At 35.1% G+C, this 13,795-nt stretch overlaps 3 protein-coding genes across 7 annotated transcripts in view; 2 read left to right on the top strand and 1 right to left on the bottom strand.

Moving 5' to 3' along the window:
• LOC106883981 (dynein axonemal heavy chain 7) overlaps window positions 1-2,154 on the top strand; it is a 137,291-nt gene extending 135,137 nt beyond the window's left edge. The window contains exons 69-71 of the mRNA XM_052971243.1: window positions 426-603; window positions 810-913; window positions 1,861-2,154. Of these exons, the coding sequence (XP_052827203.1) occupies window positions 426-603; window positions 810-913; window positions 1,861-2,067 (489 nt within the window). The 3' untranslated portion in view covers window positions 2,068-2,154. The remainder of the gene's footprint in view (window positions 1-425; window positions 604-809; window positions 914-1,860) is intronic.
• A 3,254-nt stretch (window positions 2,155-5,408) lies between these two features.
• On the bottom strand, window positions 5,409-9,509 carry LOC106883987 (uncharacterized). The gene is made up of 2 exons (XM_014935148.2): window positions 8,925-9,509; window positions 5,409-6,793 (listed from the first exon to the last, which is right to left on the bottom strand). The coding sequence occupies exon 2, from the start codon at window positions 6,785-6,787 to the stop codon at window positions 5,924-5,926; it is 864 nt and encodes a 287-aa protein (XP_014790634.1). The 5' UTR covers window positions 6,788-6,793; window positions 8,925-9,509; the 3' UTR covers window positions 5,409-5,923.
• Window positions 9,510-9,615: 106 nt separating this feature from the next.
• LOC106883985 (golgin subfamily A member 1) overlaps window positions 9,616-13,795 on the top strand; it is a 74,896-nt gene continuing 70,716 nt past the window's right edge. For 3 of the 5 annotated variants that reach the window (XM_052971065.1, XM_052971067.1, XM_052971066.1), the window contains exon 1: window positions 9,616-9,770. The gene's annotated coding sequence lies outside the window, so the exon portion shown is untranslated. The remainder of the gene's footprint in view (window positions 9,771-13,795) is intronic. The other 2 variants (XM_014935145.2, XM_014935146.2) reach the window with 1 other exon arrangement.

Consider the following 13,795-nt stretch of genomic DNA (forward strand, 5'->3'; position numbering starts at 1 on the left):
TATATATATATATATATATATATATATGTATATAGGTGCATGAGTGGCTGTGTGGTAAGAAGCTTGCTTCTCAAACGCATGATTCTGGTTTCAGTTCCACTATGTGGCACTTTGGGTAAGTGTCTTCTACTATCACCTCAGGCCAACCAAAGCACACACATACACTCACACATATATACAATGGGCTTCTTTCAGTTTGCATCTACCAAATCTACTCACATTGCTTTGGTTAGCCCAAGGCTATAAAGGATACTTGTCCAAGGTGCTACACAGTTGGACTGAACCTGGGACCATGTGGTTGGGAAGTAAGCTTCTTACCACACAGCCATACTTGTGCCTATGTCTAGTTAAAATAACATACAATTTTTTTTTAAATTTCCAAACTCTCATAAATCTATGAACTTTCTTTTTTACTCTTATTTTAGGAATGGTATGAAGATGGTCCTCCCTCTGTATTTTGGTTATCTGGTTTTTATTTCACACAAGCTTTTCTGACTGGTGCCCAGCAAAACTATGCTAGGAAGTACACTATACCAATTGATTTATTGGTGTTTGACTATGAAGTGTTAGAAGACAAAGAGTATCCCCAACCACCGGAGGATGGTAATGAAATTCCTTGGATTTTTATTATTTTTACATAAATTTTCCAGTTGATATATATCTACTGGTTGTAGTGGTGGTTGTGGTAATAATGGTGGTAGTAGTTGTGATGTGGTGGTCATGGTTACAACAAGGATGAGAGTGATGAAATCTGGGAAATTTACTACTGCACATTTTGTAATGCATTATTTGATTTTCTTTATTCACAGGCATTTTTGTGCATGGACTTTACCTTGATGGTGCACGATGGGACAGACAAGACAAAAAACTTGCAGAATCTTTTCCAAAAGTCTTATATGATACTGTTCCAGTTGTAAGTTATTGATTTTAAATTCAACTTCAATGATAGAATAATTGAAATTACATTCTGTTAGATTATAACTTTTCAAACCATGTAGTCATGTTTAGAAACAAAACATCCTTTTAACCCTTTTGATACTAACCCACCTGAGACCATCCCTGGTTCTATGATACAAATTTCCTGTTTTAAAGTGGTCTAAATTAAAATCTTCCATCAAAATTCCATATCATGTTTCAAACATCAGCTTAATAATTTCATTATTTTAAAAATTAATTGAAACAAAAGTAGTCTGTTTCAACAGAAATATGTTAACAGAATGGTTGATTTATATTTTAAACACCAGCTTTATAGTGAAATGGGTTGATAAAAACTATATAAAAGTCCTTCAGAATGGTCTGTACTTGTAAATAAAAGGGCCAACCTTGTCACATTCTGTATCTTACCTATTCTGCCAAAGGATTTACATTAAGAATACAAGTGTCTGTGTCATATACTAGAATTCAAAGAGTGGGCATTCACTTAATACAACTACTGGAACATTAGTTGTTGGAAATTGGCAGAGTTTTATTGACTTTCTCATTATTGTTTTGACAATATAAACCAAAAGGTATTAATTTTAGTCTCAGTTTCCTTTGACTAGGCAACAAATATCCAATATTTTTTTTTTATCAAGGTGGACAAAATGAAGTTGTATGACTTGGAAATAAATGCAGTTATTCCAGTTTAATTTTGAATGTTTCAGCATTTCCTATTTTTGAATTTGATTTCATTTTATATTTTGAACTTGTAAAAGACACACAGAGTGTCGAAATATTGTTCATTTGTTTCATTTTCATTTTAATAAACAGAGTCAATCTCTATTTATTACCAATAACAGTTGTGCTCTTCTTCTTGTTTCTTTACCTTCACAAAGAGTAACTTCAATCTTGAAATATTATTATTATTATTATTATTTTTAGATATGGTTGAAACCACTTAAGAAAGATATGGTGCCCGAAAAATATTGCTACAAGTGTCCAGTTTACAAGACAAGTGAGCGTCGAGGAACACTTTCGACTACTGGCCATTCGACCAACTTTGTCATAGCCATGATGCTGCCAACAACCAAACCCCAGAATCATTGGATCTGCAGAGGTGTTGCCTTGCTGTGCCAACTGAACAACTGATCAGAACTCTTACTAATGCCAGAGTTACAACTATCAATTTATATATTTTACACAAATGAATAAGCAATTAAAAATGATATTTCTGTATATATGTTTTATATTTATTCTTAGCAGCAGTCATGTGACAGACATGGTAGAGCACCAGTCACATTATGTTGTGTTATTTAGTTTAACTTTGATATAAGCTAGAATTTCAGGGGAGTTAATTCTGTGTATTCTTTTCTACACTTGGCACAAGGCCTGAAATTTTGGGGGAGGGGCCCAATTGATTAGATTGACCCCAGTATGCAACTAGTACTTAATTTATCGACCCCTGAAAGAATGAATGGCAAACTCGACCTTGGTGGAGTTAATTCTGTGTATTATTTTGTCTGTAGTAGTAGTAGTGGTAAAAGATGTTTGTTTTATTAAATATTTATATATTTATCTTATTTATTGAGGAGCAATAAACATTAAGGACTCATTGGAAATAAATTTTCTTGAATGAACTGGTGATTCCCTAGAGGTAGTAGATTACCTAGGTGACCAGTGATCTAATTAATTGTGGACAAAGATGTTCTGAAAATAGTTGTGAGAATAAGAATAGGATGAAGAAAGTTCAGAGAGAGTTTATTATTTTCGTTGGCAACAAAATATCTTATACTCAGAATGAAAGGCAGATTGCATGATGCTTGTGTACAAACAGCTATTCTACATGGTAGTGAAACATGGGCCATGGGTGCAGGGGACTTGTGAAGATTAGAAAGGGATGAAGCTAATATGCTCCATTGGATGGGTAATGTCAGTTTGCATGTATAACAAAGAACTAATATATTGAGAGAAAAATTTAGTATAAGAGGAATCAGATGTTGTGTGCAAGACAGAAGTCTACCCTGGTTTGGTGATATGATGCATATGGATGAGGACAGCTGCATAAAGAAGTGCCAGTCTCTTAGAGTGGATGGCACTTGTCGTTGTCATCATCATCATCATCATTGTTTAACGTCCGTTTTCCATGCTGGCATGGGTTGGACCGTTTGACTGAGGTCTGGAGAGCCAGCAGTTGCACCAGGCTCCAATTTGATCTGGCAATGTTTCTATGGCTGGATACCCTTCCTAACACCAACCACTCCAAGAGTGTAGTGGGTACTTTTTATGCACCACTGGCACAGGAGCCAGTCAGGTGAGCCTGGCATTGATCACGCTTGGATAGTGCTTTTTATGTGCCACCAGCATGGGGGCCAGTCAGTGGGTACTGGTATCAATAACGTTTGGATAGTGCTTTTTACATGCCACTGGCATGAGAGCCAGTCAGGGGTTACTGGCATCGGCCACTTTCGGATGGTGCTTTTTACTTGTGAAAGAGGGAAACCCAGGAAGACATGGGATGAAGTAGTGAAGGTTGATCTCAAGATACTGTGAGACTCATGGAGAAGATGACAAAGGACAAAGATAATAATTTGCTGTAGTCAAGAAGACCTGCCCATCGCAGTATAAATGATGTCCTAAGGGCATTTTGGTTATGCTTGTAGATGTGGGCCCTGCCCCTACACAAATTCTACCCTGCAAGCATTCCCCACATCTTATTCCTCTAATACCCCACCAAGTTCCATCCCTCCTCTATCTCTGACACTACTCATCTGCTGTAATCACTTGAGAAGAGAATCAGCATATATTATGCACCTTACCTTTCTTTCCTTCCTTTCCCAGCACCATGTCTATCCCTCATTCTTATCATCCATTTTCCTCTTGCATTATATTCACCAATTAACTCCTTTCTGTGCCTTCAGTTATCTCTTCCTCTCCTCTGCCATACTCCACCTTAACACCTTTCATATCTGCTATCATTCTCAATGCCCTCTCATATCTGCCATCACACCTCCCTCACTATGGCCAACCTTATGTATCTCTACATCTACTTCCCCACTGCTCCTACAGCTTGCATATTATCACCGCTTTCTGCTCTGTCTTCCTTCCTAAGCCATTTCTATCTCTTTTACCCTCTCTCCATACTGGTGTTTCCCATCAACTGTACCTCCATCCTTGTTCATCACTCACTCCTACCACCATATTATTCCTCTCTCATTCACTGTTTGAATCCTTTCTTATGCTTACCTTCATGTACCAGAAAAGTTTGCTCTGGCAACCCATCTTTTATCTCCTCCCCAGCAACTCTTTTATAATGTGAAGTAACTATATCTCTCTAACAAGACACGTACTTGTGCTTCTCTCATACTTCAACCTCTCCACATCTGGCATAAAGCCATCTCCCCCTCTTCAGTTGAGGGATTTTTTTTTGTTCTTTTGCTATCTTGCAAGCTACTTGGCAACCTCACCAGTACCAATGGCATGAATAAAGTACCCACTACACTCTGTAAAGTGGTTAGAATTAGGAAGGGCGTCCAGTCATAGAAGCTATGCCAATGATGACATTGGAGCTTGATGCAACTCTGTGGTTCATGGGATTGTGTCAAATCGTTCAGACCATGCTAGCATGGGAAACAGATATCAAGTGATGATGGTATCTATCAGTCATCATTTTAACATCCACTTTTCCATGCTTGCATGGGTCAGACAGAATACGCTGAGGCAGATTTTCTATGGCCAGATGTCCCACCTCTCACTAACCCTCAATGGTTTTTAAGCCAAGTAATATTTCTTCTTTGGTAGATATATTTTCATGGAAGACTGGAAACAAACATGCTACTTCTATGATAGTGACACTTGCTAACAATTGTAATGTGATGTCAAGACAAGGAGACACACATATTTACGACGAGCTTCTTTCAGTTCTGTTCATCACTTGCGTTTGCAAAGATTTGATCAGTCTGCGGTTATAGAAGACAACTTGCCCAAGGTGCTATATAATACTTGTATCTATTAATTGTAAACAATATGGTTTAGAGGAAACTATCTCAAGGGAGCGTCCTATATTTTAAGTATAAGTATGATAGGGTCTCAAATTCACATACGTAATATAGTGAGTTGAAAAATTTTGATCAACTAAGCAAGTCGAAGCTGAAAACTCTTGGAAGATATTTTTAAACTGGAAAAAAAGAAAAAAGTAAGGGAAATAACTCTAAGAAGATTTCTTTCGAAACAATGAAAACCATATCCTCAGTAACTTGTAGTTCAATGCTTTCTATCATTGAAAGGCATTTTTTAAAATGCCTCTTCACCCAACCCACTAATGTTACAAACATAATGAAAAGAAAAATAGCTGCTTATTTAGATAAAAAAATTATTATTTTTTAAATTTAAATCAGCAGCTAATTAACAAACAGTGACTGTTGAAGATTTACATGAGAAAGACAGATAGGGAGATGTAATGCGTTGAGTTAGGTACTCCAGTAACTCTCAAATTAAGTATTTAGTAATTAATAATTAATTTTATTGAAGAAAATAGGCAGAATTTTTAAGCTTGGTGAGATTTAGTAAAACAAGATATGGTTTATGAAATTGATTCATTTTGAAACAAAGATAAATTTGCATCAACCTCCATCATAGTTTAACCCTTTTGATACCAACCTGCCTTAAATCTCTGGCTTTTTAAACAAACTTCCTGTTTTAAAGTGAGCTAAATTAAAATCTTTCAAATTTAATGCTAATTTGTTCCAAACACAAGCTTAATTACAATTAAGTTATTTTATTAAATTTTTCATTATTTAAAAAATTAATTGATCCAAAGGCAATGTAGTTCAGCTTAAATACAGTAACAAAAAGATTAAAACAATTAATCTTTGGTAAAGTAGTCCAGTTTTAATAACTATTTTTAACAATTTAAACTTTTGGCCTTCTGACTGCCATAGTTGGATAACAAAAAAGTTTCGATGGGAGAGAAATTTAGTGTTGTTTATTTAAACAAGATCCCAAGGATCTAATTCTGCAAGAACATTTTTGTCATGGCCTTCTTCATTTGGTCAGTATGTATTTTCAGTTTGGAATTAACTATTTTTTGTAATTTAAGAAATACTTGGTTATTTGGTTCAAGTTCCAAACCAGCTTTTATGTCAGCCAAAGCTCGATCAAGGTCCCTGGTGTTTAGTTGTGCTTGTGCTCGATGATAAAGGGCTTTCACATTATTTTTATCAACAACCAAGGCAGAGGTACAGTTTGCAATCACAAAATCATTGCTTTCATATTTACTCTGACACAGAGAAATATTAACATACAGAGTAGATTTCAAGTTCTGGTATTCAGTTCTCACATCTTCAGACATTTCATCATCTGAGTCTATAGTTATTACATATTTTAATGCTTTTCTATAACGCTTAAAAGCAAACTCTATATTACCTGCCTTGAAAAGCTCAGACCCTTTCTTCCGATGGTGCATAGCAACAGCCAGTTTCTCCTCTGTGGTCATTTCCCAACTATTTGTTTGATTTTCAAACTTATGCAATTCTAATTGGAATTTATATTTTTCAAATTGATCACAAGAGTCTTTTGATGACTCTAAAAGTATATGAAATGTTGCTTCACAACATTCATCTAATTTCATAGATTCTAAACATTCATCAATAAGTTCTCCAAGAATGGTATCTCCCTCTCCAATTTGTATTTTAACATTTTCTCCTAAGCCATACCCAAGAGAATCTTTGTTTAAAGTAGCCCCACCAATGTGGGATATGGAAACAATGCAAATACTTCCATCAGTAGGCCTTGCTAAACCAGATCCAAATTTTAGAATTTCTTTAGAGATAGAATTGTTAGGTGACGTCCAGCACTTATCATCCATTTGCATTTCTGCCTGAAATTAGAGTTAAAAATAGGGTTGTCTTAGAATAAATATTGCCTGCTGGGTGTATTAAAATAAAAGCATATGAAATGAAATTTATTTCAAGCATAACTAAGCCATTGAACTAGAATGTTAACTACAATACGAGAATCAAAATATCATGAACAATTCTTCATAATATTAAGCTTTCCAAATCCTAGGTTAATCCTTACTGAGTGAGCTTATATTATTCAAATAGTCCCTTAAAACATACAAATTAGTGTTAAAATGATTTGTTTATTTGACAAATGAACATCGTTACATAATAAAAACACATTTAAAAATCATATGAAAAATCTTCAGCTGATCAACATGTAAAAATAAAATAATTGCAGTATAAGTTTGGGTGGATACAGCAAAACTTTTGAGTGATACGTTTTGAGGTTGTAGAGTATGATTTGATTGTTTTTTTTAAAGAAATATAATTTACACTTTTGAAAACGTATCTCTGGAAAATTTCATAAAAACAAAAAATAATAATGCATTAAAAGTATGATCCTCTAAAAGGAAAAAAAAACATGTTTTTCCCCTCTCATAATCGTAATGTACAGCATATAAAATATACCTCTGGAGAATCTCATTAAGAATTGAGAAAAAATTGGAATTATCCAAAACTTCTCAAAAGAGATTTTCTTTACAATTTCCCCCTGATATCCATCTAAAAAATATATATATGGAAAATTTCCATTAGAATATGATTTTTTAAAAGAAAGTTATAAGAAAACAGACCTAGGGAGGGTGGGCAACTTGGATTCTCCTATAGTTGTAATTATATTCTCTTGGATTAGGTTGAATGGTGAGCACCACAGTTGTGCGCATGAACAGTGTAGAAGGAGGGCATGGTCAACTAATATCACAAAGAACATTGAGACTGTTGCCGATGGAACTACAATGGAAATCATTTTGGAAAATCTGGGGTTTTTTTAAAACTCATTGGCATTTGTCATTAAATCCTTCGTTACCAGTGGTTTTGTTCAAATTAACTGCTTTTGTTTCAACTAATTTTGACAATTATGAAAAATTTAGTAGTAGAGTAACTTTGTCATTATCAAGCTGGTGTTTGGAACATAGATTAACTGAAATTTTCATGGACAGTTTAATTTAAATCACTTTGAAATCAAAAAAATTGTACCAGAGAACCCAAGCCGGTCTCAAGCCTGTTGGTGTCGAGAACTTTCTCAAAAGTATATATGATTCAAATACATCGATTGGCACAATTTCTTAAGAGATTTGTGTACAAAGGTTACTTCAAAGTTTTGTTTTTGTAAAACAGTTAAGGACCATAAAAACGAAGACATCCCAATATTTCATAACAGGGAACAGAAAATTAGTTTCCCCATTACGGTGCACGATTGAATTACAGAATGGACTTAATACGTATGAAGTTAGGATACTTGTTTGGTGTGCAACGAAGCGTAGCACACTCGATAATATTTAAATTCCTGGTTGCAAAGTTTTTGATCATGTTTGCTCAGTCAGGACAGATCTGGGGCCAAATAATGAAAAAGGCATAAAGACAGCTATATTTCCGAATAACAACAGTATAGAAATCATCTTAAAGTATTAATTAGATTGTTAATTTCGTTATTTAAATCAAAGTTGTGCCTCCTGTTAAGGCTTATGAAGTTAACAAAAATTAAAATAATTATTTATTATATAAAAAACTGTTTCTTAAAAAAATGATAATGCTACTTCAGTTAATTAAAATATACTTCTTCAATTGGCTATGCAATTAACTAGAAGTCTGTTTGTTGACTGGGGGAAGTTTTAAGTATTGTATGAAAAAGTTTAAGGGACTACTGAGGAAGTTTTATACTTTTTGGCTTTTAGATCTAAAAAAATATATTAAACAGAAAAAGAGATACAAGGAAATTAGAAAATTATTGGAAGAATTTTCCGGAAATTCAAAACAATTTTTGATCGTCTATATAATGTCTTTTTAAACTTAAATTGACTACATTTAAATTTTTGTTGGTATGATGTTTAAGAATTAGCGTTGAGAACTGAAATAGTTTAAGAAACGACTGTATATCGTTAAGAAAGGCAAACAAACACATTATTTATACATTTACGGGAATGATGTCCCACGTTTGTGACAACTCACCTGGTGTAATTAAAACCATTGATACATCAAAACAATTAGTGAGTCATTTAAATTATTAAGAGTGGAGAGAGAAGCTGCTGGACTGGAAGATGATCACTGTAAGAGAGAAAGAGAGAGGGAGAGATCTGACTGTTTCTTTGATAGTCAGAACCACTGGAGGGTGGCTCTGTGAGTTTACCTATGGTTATATCCTGCGAGGGGATCGATAGTAAGTAGGTAGTAGTAGTAGAAGTATTTAATTGAGGATCGATGCCTTGGGACTCTATATATACATGTCTGTCTCTCTTGCCTTTTGGTCCCAGTATAAAATAATTTTAAAAATCAGTTACAAAAACAAAGATTATAATTACAATAACAATGATAGGAGAACAAGATCAAAACAAAGAAATCACAGGTTAGAGAGATGGAAAGAGAGCGAAAGAGAGAGAAATAAAGAGATAGAAAGAGAGAGAGAGAGAGACAATTAGATAAAGAGAGGGATGAAGTAGTAGGAGGAAGAGGGTTACGGAAGTACATGAGGAAAAGGGAGAGAATATACATGTAGCCGTAGTAAGAGGGAGGTAAACAAGGAGGAGAAGAAGAGAATATAGAAGAAATCCTAGTAATGGTGGTGGTAAGAGAAAGAAAATTAAGGCGATTGATGAAGAGAAGGGAGAGAATAACGGTGGCCAAGCTAACCGGAAGTCTACCCCCCGCCCCGTTGACGCCAGCAGCGTGTGACGTCATTGTCCAAGATGGCCCCACTGAGATGTTTTCAGTTAATAACAGCAGCTGTTGTTATTATTTAATCATGTAACAACACTTTACTGGAGAGGATTAATATTGAAACAAACTCCTTCCAATAAGGTATGTCATGCTATTATTTCATATAATTCATCTTTCGGTACTACTAAAGCAGCGCGGACCCGAACGCGCAGTCGCGCAAGCTAGTCTTGAGTGGTCGATCCTAACCCTAACCCTATGTCTCTAACCCTAACCCTATCCCTAACCCGCGTGTGCAAATGAATACGTGTTTAGGGTTAGGGTCGACCACTCATGACTAGCTAGCGCGTTCGGGTCCGCGCTGCTTTAGTAGTACCCATCTTTCCATCCTGTTTTAGTTTTCATCGTTATTCTGCCTTTTTTTTTCTATCTCATTTGTTCTGGTTTCGCCCCCATCTCCGCCCAAACCAGTCCCATAAGGTCTGTTTTACCAAAATGGGTCCAGTCTTCAGCTTATCGTCATTTTTGTACGTTTCTTTTTTTCCAAGTAGCTTATCAAAAGCTACAATAACTAATACATCTCTTTTTCTTTTTAATTCGGTGAAAGATTTGGCTGTAATTTCTAGCTTCAAATGACCACGTATACTCTCCTTCGTTAGCTTACCTGTCATTACACATATGTAATATATATATATATATATATATATATATATATATATATATATATATATATATATATATATATAAATTAATGTTTAGCAGAAGCAACTGAGTGACTCAAGGGCCAAGAGTTTCGTGTGTTTAGCACTTATCAAACTAGTTTCATAAGTGTTAACGCACGAAACTCTCGGATCTCGAGTCACTCTGTTACTTCCGTTAAATATTAATAAAAATATACATATACTCATATTTTGAGTTCTGTTTTTCCTGTTTGTCTTAATATAACTGAATATATACATATAAGTTATATCACTCATCTTTGAGTCTAGATTATATTAATCCAGTTCCTTTTAATTGCTTCACTGTTCGTTGGAAATAACCACAGATTTAAATTGAATTACGTTGATGGAAAAGAGAAACCCTGGCATTCCAGGTACCTTCATTTTAGAATTTTCTTTTTCTATAGAAAGAAGTCCTTCCTGAAACGTTAGCTTTCTTTTCACAGGCTTCCACCCTCATTTAATTGAGTCTTGCCAATTCTAACCACCATTAATTAAACTCCCTGAATTCTAATGTTACACACTCACACATACGACCTCCGGTTCTAACAGAAGGGATCACATAGAGAGCTCCTGAATGTCTACATCACATACTGGAGCTCCTGAATGTCTACGAAAATTCTAAAGCATTGTGTTTTGTCCTCTATAAAATTACCTACAAAACGGTAATTAAGTCATTTTAATTCGTCTTAATTATCAGACTCATGAATTATCATTTACACTATACGTGTAACTGTTAGTCATTTATGTAAAATTGATGATTTATTTGTAAATTAGATGATTAGCATGCTATCTTGTCGCTTTAGTTTTGCACTAGAGGTCGTTATTTACGTACAGATTCAACAACTTGTGTATAAAAATGTATGAGAGAAAAATGTTACTAGAATTCGGAGAGCCCGTGCTCGTATGTGCCTAAACTTCCAGATGTACCTGTGTATATATGCTTGTCTTGTCTGTCCACCTTTTCTAACTATACACACCTCTTTGGGCTATATTTCTTTACATATAACTAGCTCTATTTTTATATCTCTCTATATATATACCCTACCTGACTGCTTCATGTGTCAAACTCTCCCCTCCTGCCTCTTATCGAATACATTATAATCTGAAATTTGTGTGATTTAAATATGTTCATTACTGTTTGTCTAGTTTGAATAAATTCTTTAATTTTGTAATGGTTTATGTTCAGTACTTATGCACACACAAACGTTACCCTCTATTATATTATGTTTTAAAACAATTATCTGGAACGATTATAATTCGGGTTTAAAACTCTAAATCCATTGTTATTATTACTTATCTGATTCGTACCCCAGACCTATTTTATTTTTGCTACCCCATTATTGCATATTTAAACTCCGAAATAATTCATGACAACACGATGTTGTCTAACACCCACGTTAACGCTGATCGAGCGAATCTGTGGTTAAAGGTATTCCAGATGAAACCATCCTGTTGATTTTGAGGGGACAATGTTTCACTACCGTGACATCATCGTCCAATGTAACCTTCATCGACTGCGATTTGACTGCAATTTCTAGCATGTCGAGCGACCACGTAGTATCTCCTCGTTGACCTGCTTTCGTTGAAATTTTTGTTTGTTTTCTGTTCAATAACTGAGAGAACCTGTCGTATTTAAATTTCGCAGGGACTATCTTATCTTTCAAATGATCCGTAGTCGATAAAAATTACCAATCGTGTTTCCTGAAATTTTTTTTTATTCACCACAAACACGAAGAATTTATCTGCCAACGAAGGGCAACTGTATGTAGTCGCTAAACCTAAACGGAGGACACATTGGATTGTATAGTTTTAAATACACAAAGGGTGGTTAAACCCAGATTTTTTTGGTGTAAAGTGGGTAACAGATAAATGATTTCCGGGGTAGAATTTAGCTTTTTCGCTTGAATTTTCTCTGAATGTCATCGAAATACTTCAACGAAGTAAAGTCGCTATCGATCACACCTATTGATCCAAGACACTTTATCTATAACCACTATACTTTTTTTTTTAAATATATATTTAGAACTACATTATGTAATGTGTCTTAACCTTTTTCTTGATATGGTAGGGTGTGATCTGAGGTAAATTTGGTTGCTATTTCTTCTGGGTTACCAACCCACGTAGAGGTTTCCAAGTTCACCAAGGATTAAGTAACGCATACACTTCGAGGAAATCGCCTGCATCCTCTCCCATCCTTCTACTTGTGACAATGTCAGAAATCAATGTTGCGAAACAGTGCAGTCTCTAGAATACCAACTGGTCGATTTAGATAATTATGGCTGTGAGGGTAAAAAAGCTTGCTTTGCAACCGCGTGGTTTCGGGTTCAGTCCAAATGTGTGTCACATTGTGCAAGTGTTTCCTATAGCCTCTGGCCGACCAATGCCCTGTCAGTGATTTTGGTAGACAGAAGCTGTGTGAAAGTCCACCATGTGGATGTGTCTGTGTTTGTCCTTATTCAGCTTGACAACCAGTACTGGTTTATTTATGTCCCTGTAACTCAGCAGTTCAGCAAAAATAATCAGTAAAATAAGTATCCGCCTTTAATGATAAAAACAAAAAAAAGTGCTGGGGTTGATTTGCTCAATTAAATCCTTCAAGGCAGTCTTCCATCTTCTCTGCAGTCCAATGGGATCACATTTTACACTATCATTTTGGTGTGTTAGAAACAGCAGACAAACCACACTCTGAAGCTTTTATAATTAAAATGAAACCTGGCATATATTGGATAATATAGTCTTTGACAAATCATGTGTGAAATTGTGAAATGAGTAAATAAAAACTAGTTGTCACAGTTAGGTTAAGGTGAAACAACTGAATACATTAATATCTTTTTTTTTTTTTTTTTTTTTTTTTTTTTTTTTTTACTTGTTTCAGTCATTAGAATGTGGCCATGTTGGTGCACTACCTTGAATTTTAGTCGAACAACTCAACCCTAGACTTTTTTTTTTTAAATCTGATACTTATTCTGTCGGTGTCTTTTACCAAACTAAGTTACAGGGATGTAAACATACCAACATTAGTTAAGTAGTGATGGGACACATACATACGTACGCATATATTTACAATGGGCTTCTTTCAGTTTCCTTCTACCAAATCCACTCACAAGGCTTTGGCTGGCCCAAAGCTATAGTAGAGGACACTTTCCAAGGTGCCATGCAGTGAGACTGAACCTGGAACCATGTGGTTGGGAAGCAAGCTTCTTATCTTACAAGGAAAGGGTCAACAGTGATTTTGGAGCTTCAACTTGCTTGTCATACTAATGAAAGCAAATCAGAAGGATCCAAAGTTACTGTCAGCCTTTTCTTTGCAAAATTTTGTTTTCTATTAAAATGTATTGAGTAATCCTTCAGTTTAAACTCAAAAAACAAACAACATCTTCATCATACGTCTGCTTTCCATGCTGGAATGGGTTTGACTGGAACTGGTAAGCGGGAGGTTTCAGTCTG

The sequence above is a fragment of the Octopus bimaculoides genome, chromosome 10, assembly GCF_001194135.2.
Source record: "Octopus bimaculoides isolate UCB-OBI-ISO-001 chromosome 10, ASM119413v2, whole genome shotgun sequence".
In the NCBI taxonomy this organism is placed as follows: domain Eukaryota; kingdom Metazoa; phylum Mollusca; class Cephalopoda; order Octopoda; family Octopodidae; genus Octopus; species Octopus bimaculoides.